The 12,232-nt window shown below is 35.9% G+C and overlaps 1 protein-coding gene across 3 annotated transcripts in view; it reads left to right on the top strand.

Moving 5' to 3' along the window:
* Pp4-19C (protein phosphatase 19C) overlaps positions 1–12,232 on the top strand; it is a 135,382-nt gene that overhangs the window by 38,584 nt on the left and 84,566 nt on the right. For all 3 annotated transcript variants that reach the window (XM_090370864.1, XM_090370866.1, XM_090370865.1), the window contains 2 exons: positions 5,826–5,998; positions 7,552–7,704. In XM_090370864.1, the coding sequence (XP_090226990.1) occupies positions 5,849–5,998; positions 7,552–7,704 (303 nt within the window). In that variant the 5' untranslated portion in view covers positions 5,826–5,848. The remainder of the gene's footprint in view (positions 1–5,825; positions 5,999–7,551; positions 7,705–12,232) is intronic.

Below are 12,232 nucleotides of genomic sequence, written 5' to 3'. Positions count from 1 at the left end.
GTGACTTATTGTTAGGACTCAAATTCTATTTTTTTTTTTTTTTGTAATTTTTTTAATTTTTAATTTTTTTTTTAAATTTAATATATGCAACTGTCATAACTACGAATGGTCATGAGTCACAGAGTATCTGTATATGACAATTGGGAAAATTTTACAAGCCATGAAATTTTCAAGACCTTTAAAAAGGCAATTAACTAATAAACATATCAAATGAAATGCATGTACTTATTAAAAATATAACTTCTATCCTGAACATAACCCCAGGGGGCTCACATCTGGTGGGTATGGGCTTGGTACGCCCAGGGTCCTGTGCTGGATATCATCATTCTCTTTCTTGGTGATTCCCTTCTCTCTCTCTCTCAGGGTAACTTGGGAATTTTTTTGGCTGGTGCAGCATAAGTCTCAGGCTTCCTTGCACCATATGGCTAATAATAATAATAAAAATCTGTCAAGGCCAAGCTCTACTGGAAAAACTCACATACATCAGGAACGTAGTTATCAGAAACAACTGTCCATTAAACATCGTCAATAAAACTATAGAAGAAATTACAATATGGTTCAGCAGCAACCAAAGTGAAGCCACCATGTCAGGTACTCACATAACTTGTTCCAGGGATTAGTGAACAGAAGCAAAACAAGTAAGACAGCTGGCAGGGTCAACATATTTTTCCAGAGCCAAAAGTATTGAGAATATCATCAAATAACAAGCACAATTTATCAATCCCAAGGGTATAGTTTATTAGCATTAACATTAGTAGTGGCATATGATGCAAGAAAGCAAGCTTATACAGCATCAGCAAAAAAATAAATAAATAAAAAACCATTTCTCCCATCCATTCACTCCAAAAGTTTTTGTCTAGTTCTGACTTGAATTTATTTAAGATGTCAACTTCCACAATGACAGATGGAAGTTTGTTCCAGCAATCAACCACCCTCTGGCTAAAGGCAAATTTCCACACATCTGTTCCACAACTGTCTTTCCTCAATTTGAATTTAAGCCCCCACAGGCACGTAATCTGAGCAAGAGGAAGAATTCCATCAGCATTGTGCTTGCTCAAACCATTGAAAGCCTTATACATCTTAATCAGATCACCTCACAGGGGCCTAGTCTCCAGACAATTTGCAGAACTTTAGCCTTTCTTGGTAAGTGCATCCCTTTGTTCTCCTCACCAGTCTTGTTGCCCTTATCTGTACTTGTTCCAGCAGCTCTACATTCTTCCTAAAATGAGGCCTCCAGCCCTGTATGCAGTACTCAAGGTGTGGCCTGACCATTGCCTTATGGAAAGGGATAATCACCTCCTTATCCTGCTAGCAAAGTTCCTGTATATCACTGCAAGACCCCATGAGCTACTATAGCAGCCTGTCTGCACTGCTCTGAAATTTTTGATATCTGACTGCACAATTACCCCCAGGTCTTTTTCATTCTCCATTACCTTGAGTGTAGTACTGCACAGTTGGTACGTTACTCTGGAGTTAGTGCTACCCATATTGAGTAATTTGCATTTGACAATGTTAAACTTCAGTTGCCACCTCTCAACCCAACTTTTCTAGATCCGGTTACAACAGTGTACCATCATTACTGTTATTAACAAACCTGTCAATCTTTGTATCATCTGCAAACATTAAGCCTGATATACCTTAATCAATATCATTGATAAATATAGAAAACAACAATGATCCGAACACCGAACCCTGGGGGAGACTCCACTAATAACATGTGGGAGCACATACATGAGAGTCATATAGAAGGCTTTAAGAAGAATACAGGAGTATTCCAATGATATTCAGTTTGAGAGAGTAGATAAAGCAGAATTAACCTTTCACTTTCCAATATGGTCACTCTTAGGATTTTTCCAAAGCTTCTGTGCTCTCCATTGGCTGGTCTTATTGTAGGCATGCATTCAAAGAAGTGTTACAGAAACCTCCAACCCCAGATGAAGGACATTCCACTGAAGCTTCTACAGAATAGAATCACTAACTGCGATGAAACTATAAATTCTGCTCTCCTCCACAGTTTGTTGAACAGCCCCCCCACCAAACTCCTCCACAGTGGCTGACTTGGAAATATGGCAGTTTTCCACTGATCACATGTTCAGAAGAAACCATAGTGCAGCAAGTTCTCAGCCATAGCTATAACCTCAGAAGCAGATCTATGAAATTCCTTTGATGCAATTAACTATCTCTCAATATATCTAATTTTTATCTGTTATTTTACCTTAATTTATATTTTATATGTCAATAGAATTTCAACTATTCCACTTTTTGATGATTCCAGTTTTTTTGGTTATGGGCTTGAGGCTTCTCACTCTTCCCCCTTCTTGCTATGTATCATATATTATATTACATGGGTATTTGTAAATCCTATCCGATAGGGTATATAGGATTAATCGAGTAAAGAGAGTTCAGAATTTTTAATTTTACATTCTAACTCTTTAATATTCGTTTAAAAAAAGACTTTAAAAAGAAAGGGGGAAAAGAATAGTTATATATTTTTTTTTTCTGAGTTGTTGTTGTTTTGGTTTTTAGGAGCATTAGCAACTAAGGCCATATTGCTCTGGGATATGCGGTGGTCATTCCATGACCTTTCTGCATCTTCCATATTTGGTGGTGACAGGCTCGAACCCCGGTCTAATCAAGAAGCATGTGATACGCACTACTGCTCCTTCCCACCTGGCTACAGAGGCGCCCATTTTTCTGATTTCTTGTGATGCAGTGTCAACCCATGTTAACTTTTAACTTTCTTTATACATAAATTTTTAGAATCCAAAATCCAGGCCCAAAGACACATTTTAATATAGAAATTCGAAAGACAGCCAATTTTATTTATTTGAGATTCTTTGAATCTAGCTGAATGACTTTGACCTTTTCATACTAATAAACTAATTAAATATTTCACATTAGCATTTAGCATTAGCATTAGTAGAGGCATTTGATGCAAGAAAGCAAGCTTATGCAGCATCAGCCAAAAAAAAATAAATAAATAAAAAATAACCACTTCCACTTCACCCTCCGTTCATTCAAAATACCTGTCCAGCTGAGCCTTAAACTTATTTAGGCTATCAACTTCCACGACAAGGGATGGAAGTCTGTTCCACCAACCAACCACCCACTGGCTAAAGGCAAATTTCCTCACGTCTATCCTACATCTGTCTTTCCTCAATTTGAATTTATGCCCTCTCAGATGATTATTCTGAGCAAGAGGAAGAATCCCATCAGTATTGAGCATGCTCAAACCATTCAAGGCTTTATACACCTCTATCAGATCACCTCGCTGGTGCCTAGTCTCCAGACACTAATTTGCAAAACTTAAGCCTTTCTTCGTAAGAGCACCCCTTTGTTCCATTCACTAATCTTGTTGCCCTTCTCTGTACTCGTTCCAGAGTGGCGCCTCCGTAGCCAGGTGGGAAGGAGCAGCAGTGCGTAGCATACGCTTCTTGATTAAACCGGGGTTCGAGCCTGTCACCACCAAATACGGAGGATGCAGAAAGGTCAGGGAATGACCACCGCATAACCCGGAGCAATATGGCCTTAGTTGCTAATGCTTTGCTAATGCTCCTTAAAAAACCAAACAACAACAACAACAACTCATTCCAGCATCTCTACATCCTTCTTGAAATGAGGCCTCCAGACCTGTATACAGTACTCTAGGTGTGGCCTGACCATTGCCTTATGCAAGGGAATAATCACCTCATCCCTGCTAGAAAAATTCCTATATATCATTGACAATACACCATGAGCTACTCTTGCAGCCCGTCTGCACTGCTCAGAGAACTTCATATCTGCCTGCACAACCACCCCCAGGTCCCTTTCATTCTCTACCACCCAGTGTAGTACCACAGAGTTGATATGTTGCTCTGGGGTTGCTGTTTCCCATGTGTAGTACTTTACATTTGTCAATGTTAAACTTCATTTGCCACCTCTCAGCCCATCTGCTCATCCTTTCCAGATCCTGTTGCAGTAGCGTAGTGTCCTTGACAACCCTGCCAACCTTCGTATCGTCTGCAAACTTGGACATTAAGCTTGATATACCATCATCAGTGTCATTTATAAATACAGAAAACAATAATGGACCCAATACTGAACCCTGAGGGACTCCACTAATAACATTAGTCCACGATGAGCAGTGTCCATTGATTACCACTCTCTGTCTTCTCCCCCTCAACCGCCCCTTTATCCACAGCAGCAATTTGCCTCCAATGCCACACTGCTCCAATTTGTGCAGCAGTCTTCCATGTGCAACAGTATCAAAAGCCTTTCTAAGATCCAAGTATATAATATCAAAGTTATTCCCTGCATCCAGTTCTTTTGTGACTGCATCATAGTATCCAATCAAATTGGTCAGGCAAGACTTCCCCTTAACAAAATCATGCTGTGTCCGAGCTATAACTGAAGTCTTGTCTAGGTGATCCTGCAGTGCTTCTTTAACCAGTGCCTCCATTAATTTTCCGGGAACAGAAGTTAAACTCACAGGTCTATAATTACTTGTGTCACCCTTTGATCCTCCTTTGTTAATTGGGGTCACATTTGCACATCTCCAGTCCATGGGTACTTCCCCTGAGTCCAAGGAAGCTCTCATAATTATGGCTAAGGGTTTGCTTACTTCCTTTGCTGCCTCCTTTAATATAACTGGATAGATCCCATCCACCCCACGTGCCTTTCTTGTGTTTATCTTCAACAATTTCTCCTCCACTTTACTCTCAGTTATTACAAGATTCTCTAGCTTACTGCCATGAATACACCTCTGGCATACTCCTCATATGTGTGAATGTCGATGCAAAATATTCATTTAGTTTGTTAGCTACCTGAGCAGGATCATCAACAGTTGACCCATTGATATCAAGTGGACCAATCTGATTCATCCCCTTCCTTCTAGAGTTTACATAAGTAAAGAACTCTTTGCTGTTTTTCTTTGCATCCCTTGCCAAAGATTTCTCATAAAAATGGTAAAGAGCCTTAGATTAAACTTTCTTACTTAGTAGTACTTCTATGTAATGACCTTCTCAAATTTAATTATGTCCAAGATTCATTTAATTTTTTTGATTATCTAATTTTTGATGGAAGACAGTTTGACTCGACCTCAATGTTACTGTTCTGGTTCTGCTCTTACACTCTAATAGAAATTAGGTGCCGAAACATTTATTATATAACAAATCTGATGTAGGCAATGTAGGATAATATACAGTATCTTATCTGCTCTTGGCAGCTTACCATCTTATTTCTACCCCCCATCTCTCTCTCTCTCTCTCTCTCTCTCTCTCTCTCTCTCTCTCTCTCTCTCTCTCTCTCTCACACACACACACACACAATTATGGAAGTTCATTTTCTCAAAATATAAATCGTTTGTTTTGATATAATCACACAAAAAGCAAAATACGTATATGTCATGAGCCACAATAATGTTGTGCTGTCATATGAATCCTTTATTTTATATAGCAGCGAACCTACCAATATGATCTTTCAGTTTTTTTGCTACTATACCATTCTTATTAATTTGATAATTGTGTTGGATTTCATACTACATTGCTTGAATTTTGAAAACTTTTTCAAGTGGCTTTCAGTTTTAAAAAGAGAACTGAAGGCTTCAGTATTCTGTATGATTGTAAAAGGTATACAATAATTGTATTTTTTTTCTCTTACCACAATAAAATCTGCGTTATGTATATTTTTTAACCATTATACCCTGACCCCACCCTTCTCCAATCTACTTTTTTTTTCTTCTTTTTTTTTAATACCATTTTCAGTGGTATTGGTATAAAATTTTTTGGAAGACTAAAAAATTTCTTAGATTTGAAAACATATAATTTGGTTTTTTAATTTTTTTCCAGATTAAACAACTCAGAAACTTCTAATGGGGGACTGTAGTGATTTGGATCGACAAATAGAACAGCTTCGAAGGTGTGAAATAATAAAGGAAAGTGAGGTAAAAGCACTCTGTGCTAAAGCCAGAGAAATCCTTGTTGAAGAAAGCAATGTTCAAAGAGTCGATTCTCCAGTCACAGTAAGAATTTCCAAGTTTATTTAAATCTTTTCGAACATTTAAAATTTTACTTTTTCCATTACATGTTGAACTGTTTTTATGTTATTCTGACACTATATAGCTTTTTAGGTTTTTTAGATGTTCAAGAATCACTATTATATAAGTTTTCACAGTAGGATTTACTATAGCTATACAAGCACAATTGATAAAGGAAAATAGAGATGTGCTGTAATACTAAAAAAAAAAAAAATTAGTAATATTTATTATTAGCACTGCAAATGTTTCCTTGAGATTATTTTTTATAAGGAAGAATTTAATTCAATGGTGTAACCACCATGTTGTAGTGGTTACATAAATAGTGTAGTGTAGCACCTGGCAAGTGCAAATTTCCTTTTTAATTCTTGAAAATGTTTTGGTTTTTTTGAATTTTTCTTGAATAATGACATTTTAATTTCTATTAAAAAAATTAAATATTTAAAAGATAGTGTTTTTTGCACCTTTTATTTTCAAAAAACAAAAAATATTAATTCTGCAGAAAATTAAAAACAAAAACATTTTGGAATAAAATATAAACACAATCTGTGATGCTCTTTATGCTTATTAGAATTTTCCTGTTTGAAATTCTGGTGTGTGCGAAGCTTTAAACTTGCACTGCATATATCTTTCTCTTACTTAAAAAAAATAAAATAAAATATATATATAATATACATATAGTTATTATAGTAAAAGCATAATAAGTACTATACAAATGCTGAACATGTATATGAACACAACAGTATACAGCTTACAGTAGGCCATAAGGCCAAAATAACTTATAAAGACAAAAGTAGCCCATGTAGGCCTACAAGGCCAAACCCTTAAATAAACATATAATTAGTAATAAAATATAAATATATAATAAGAAGATATAGAAGGAATCATATAAAATCGTTGACATGTGTGCCACTTTCAGCAATTCTTAAAAGGCTCTCATCACTTAAGGCGCCTCCGAAGCCAGGTGGGAAGGAGCAGCAGTGTGTAGCACACGCTTCTTGATTAGACCGGGGTTCGAGCCCGTCACCACCAATTACGGAGGATGTGGAAAGGTCAGGGAATGACCACCGCATATCCCGGAGCAATATGGCCTTAGTTGCTAATGCTCCAAATAACAAACAAACAAGCTCTCATCACTCAAAACTCCAGCTATTTAGTTTTGAGTGAAGGTTCTGTATGAACTTTCCTTCACTGTGAGCAAGTTATTCTAAGTTTTCACCTCATACAACATGCACTCATACAGGCACATAAACTGGTACACTGTGGGTAATTGTATTTCTACGTATTTGTTAATTCTGTAAAAGATTTGTGTTTATGTTTACCTAGTAAAGGTTTGCACATGATTTTGAATTGGCCTATATGATGTTGATATTTTAAACTGAGAAATCTGATACAAACATGACTGCTAGATTAGAAAAACCACACTTCCCCCCCCCCCTTTTATATGTATTATGATTTTAGTAAATATTTAATCTCAAAAATTTGTATACTCATTCTTAAAGATAATTATCACATATTTAATAAATAAAAATTATTTTTAGGTATGTGGTGATATTCATGGACAGTTTTATGACCTCAAAGAGTTGTTTAAAGTAGGAGGGGATGTGCCAGACACTAATTACTTGTTCATGGGAGATTTTGTGGATCGAGGATTTTACAGTGTAGAAACATTTCTTTTACTTCTAGCATTAAAGGTAAAATACTTTATTTTTTATCATTTTTATAATGTTAAAACTTTTACAGCCCTGTTTATTAGAACATTATTTTTCTGTATCATTAATAGGCAAAATTTTTCTCACAGTTATTGGGATTTGTACTAACCTGTGCTGTTTCACGCTTCCTGCAAATATACAAATAACTTGAACTGCTTAGTTACCAACAGAATTTTTATGATCTGTTCATGTTGTTGCCATTGCATATTTTGTTTGGTGCATGCCTGAAAATTAGAGAAGCCTTAGTTTGCATCATCAGTGTGAAAAGAAACTGTTTAATAGTAGTTTTTTAAAACAAAGCAAGAAGCTTTATCTTTGAGTTTTGGAACATAAATATTGGTATATATACCTATATTTTAAAGTCAGGAAAGGAAATAGTCTGCATTTTGTATCTTGCTGATATAAAATTAATATATGCTTGGTGGAAAACATGGCATTGCTATTCATTTGAAATTTTTTAAACTTATTCTCTATGCTGAATTGGATGTTATAAAAGCAGAGTAGCTTTTCACTTCATTTTTTGTAGAACATAATCTTCCTGTGATCTTAGTTAGCAGATTGTGTTGCTCCCTTATTTTGGAAGTGACAAATAAGTATGGTTTGAGTATTTAGTACAGTCAGGTCTCGACTTACGTAAGCCTGAGTTACGCAACTTCAGACTTTAAATCATAAAGATACTTTCTGTATAATTGTTAAGAGTGAAGTCGAATGAAGGAACAATAAGTTTTTATTTTTGTTTCCACACAAACTATTTTCAATAATAATCTGTGGCATAACTAGAATCTGGGTAAATAACTAGAGTTAACATTTAATTTTCTTCTTTAAATTCTGAAGAAATATTTCACAACATGTGTTTGAGACAGGTGAGCTACATCAAAGCACTTCAGAGAAATCCCCACAGCGTTCAAGCCACGTGGACTGTCTCCCATTGGCTATTTCTTCGGAGAATTACACTCTAGCCCTTCGTCTCTACATCCTTTTGTTCCTTTCTTTCTGTTTGTAGAGTCAGTTCAGTTTTGTTAGAGAGCAAAGTGGGAGCTTTTGTTTGCATTTTGTATGTAATATTTGTTGCAGATCTGGTTATTTTGGTGAAGTTGAAAATCACATTGTCCAATCATTTTCAACGACTTTGCAACAAACTATCATTGTGTAGTGTGTGCTTCATTTGCATTTTGTAAGGTGTGACAGCATCTCTTGTAACTTAACCCTGTGAAGTTCTTTACAGAAAATTTCATTTTGACCATTATCATGGTGCTGCCTAAGAGAATAAGTGAAAGCGGTACTACTTCACTGCTGTCCCCAGATAAAGTTTTTAATTGTTATGGTATGTAGCTGTTTTTCTTCATTCTTCTGAGGATATTATGTGGTTTTTGTAATTTTGGCATATCAGGGATAGAGTAGCAATATCATTTTATTAGTCATTCCGGCGCCTCCGTAGCCAGGTGGGAAGGAGCAGCAGTGCGTAGCACACGCTTCTTGATTAGACCGGGGTTCGAGCCCGTCACCACCAAATACGGAGGATGCGGAAAGGTCAGAGAATGACCACCGCATATCCCAGAGCAATATGGCCTTAGTTGCTAATGCTCCTAAAAAATCCAAATACCAAATACTTATTAGTCATTCCCGAGTTACGTAAAACTCGACTTACATAAGAAGTCCTGGAACGTATCTCTTACGTATGTCAGGGACAGACTGTATTAGTATTAGCCAAATAGTGCAAGGAAGTCACAGGCTTTTGATGCACCAGCCAAAAAAAAAAGATAAGATGAGATGAGATAAGAAACAACAAATTATGCACTTTCCTCTTCATGAACTACCTGACCTTTGAATTTCTTCAAACTGTCAGCCTCAACAACCTGTGGAGGCAACTTGCTCCAATAATCAGCGAATCGCTGGCTAAAACAAAACTTCTACAATCTAGTCTAAATGTCTTACCCTCTAATTTGAATTTAATTTGTGGCCCCTAGTTCTGGAATTCTTTATAACAATGAAAATTCCACCTTCATTTATTTTAATGAAATTTTATTTTATTTTAAATTCTAATAAAAATTATTTTAAATTCTAATTTTATTTTTAAATTATTTTTAAAATTACTTTAAATTTTATTATTTTAAATTATTTTTAAAAATCACTAATTTCATCCACTCAGAGCCTTATAAACTTCAATTAGGTCCCCTCACTGACTTGAGCTGGGAACTTCAGTTAGGTCCTCTGTTCAAGTCACCCTGAAGTAGTATTACTGGCCCAATGGCAACAATCATGGCATGAGCAAGTCACAAATAAGCTCTATCAGGTAAAGCCTGTAATCCGACATTGGCAGTGTAGTCTGCGCAGGAATCGCAGAGAGGAATTTGTTTTAGCTCGCCTCTGCATAGGACACAGTCATCTTACACATGCATTTCTGCTGAGGGGAGATGACTCTTCTATGTGTGAGAACTGTGACACCTATTTAAGTATGCGTCATATTTTAACCAAGTGTCCACGTTTTAGACACGAACGTGATTTTTATTTTACCACTTTTAGTCATCTGGCTGAGCCTTGTACACTCAGTCAGATTTTATGCGACAATGACAATGTGTCTGCTGTTTTTAGCTATTTAAAATCAGTAAACCTTTTTACTCGTATTTAAAATTGAATTGTTATTCCTTTGTTGATATATTTTTTACTTTTTTTATACCTTTTATATCCATGTTATATCTCGACATGGTAGCCTAACTAATTAGGTCACTGAATGTTTTAACTTTTTATATATGACCTGGATTTTGCACATTATAGCCTTAGTTGCTAATGTGCCAATAAAACCCAAATCAAATCATCCTGAAGTAATGCTACTTGGCACTAATCATTAATGACTGCCAATTTTTATGTTGTCTGCAAATTTTGACATTAAGCCTTCTATCCCTTTGTTGATGTCGTTTATGAAAATCAGAAACAACAGTGGTCCAAGAACCAATCCTTGGGGAGCCCCACTTCTAATGTTACACCAATCTGAAGAATATACACTAATCACAACCCTCTGCCTTCTGCCATGCAGCTATTCAGCAATACATCTTAGAACCTTTTCAGTAAACCCAACATGTTCCACCTTATACAGTAACCTCTCATGAGGGAGTGAGTCAAAACCTTGCTAAAATCCAAATAAACTATATCAAAATGTAACTGTCAAAACAGCTTGCTGGGTTAGTTAAACATGATTTTCCCTTAACAAAACCATGTTCTATGTTCTTCAGAATACCATTTCTATCTAAATGTCTCTGGATTTCACTCTTAATCATTGTCTCTGAGATTTTCCCCTCCACTGACTTCACTCTTGGAGCAATATATTACCAATACACCTTTGTGTATTGGTGATATGTTGGCACTTCTCCAATCCAAAGGAGTCTTCATAATTATCCTGAGTGGTTCAGTGCATTCTCTGGTGGCTCCCTCAAAATTACTGGGTATATGCCATCAACTCTGGGAGCCTTACTTGCCTTTATGCACAAAACGTTTTCAAATAAACAGTTATCAGTAATTTCCAAATCCCTAATTTCACGTCAGTCAGGCTCACTTGCACGGCTTCTCTTCAGCATGAAGGATCTTTCAGTCAGCAAAGACTGATACAAAGTACCTATTCAATTCCTCAGCTGATGTCAAAATTTAAAAAAAAAAAAAAAAAACAGTGAATACACAAACACATTATAAACATACTAATCTATTTAAAAATTTTCTCCAATGTTTTTTGTTTTAGATTCTTGGCAGTTAAATTTTTAATACGTTCTTGTAACCTGTGCAGTAATTTGTAAACTTCACTTTTCCCTCCCTTAAGTTCTAATGCACTCTGTAACACTTCAACAGATTTCCCAATTTCTCCGGTCATTGGCATAACTCTCTAAACCTTGAAAACTTTGTTATTAGAATTTTCATTTTCCTCAATGTCTGGTCAATCTGGTATAATTCCATCCACTATATCCTTTACAGACAGTATCACCTGTTGTTGGAAGATTTTCACCAGTAATTAATTTAATATTACATAAAATTTCGACAACTTTTACCAGTGTCGAAATTTTATGTAATATTAAATTAATTACTGGTACTCTGTTGCCTTGCACCACTTTTTTCACTATTTATCACAGTACCTGGCTGAATAAATCTGGCTTTATGAAAACAGTTTTTGATTGTTTAGAAATTAAATCCCAAGCACCAGCCATCATATGCACTGCATTTAACGAGTTAATTCTTTTTGCTATGTCCTTAGCTGGAGCGTTATCACTGTCTTCAATTTCTGCAATAATTTTTTTGTTGCATTGAACTCCTGTACAATGTTTTGAAAACCTTTATGATTCCTTGATCGAAAGGTTTCACTATGGACATTACATTTTCCAGAAGAAATACGAGCTTTATGTTGTTCAAATGCACATTTGGATGAGCTGTACAATTGCCTAAGGTAAGTGCAATTTTTTTTTTCTGCCTTGTGATAATTCTCTATCCTGTTCCTTCAGAAAGTCAATGAAAATTTGAGACATCATCC

This window comes from Mastigoproctus giganteus, chromosome 3, assembly GCF_048544385.1.
Source record: "Mastigoproctus giganteus isolate SK-2022 chromosome 3, ASM4854438v1, whole genome shotgun sequence".
NCBI classification, from domain to species: Eukaryota; Metazoa; Arthropoda; class Arachnida; order Uropygi; family Thelyphonidae; genus Mastigoproctus; species Mastigoproctus giganteus.
The sequence above is the reverse complement of the archived record's forward strand: the minus strand, read 5'-3'. Positions and strand labels throughout refer to the sequence as shown.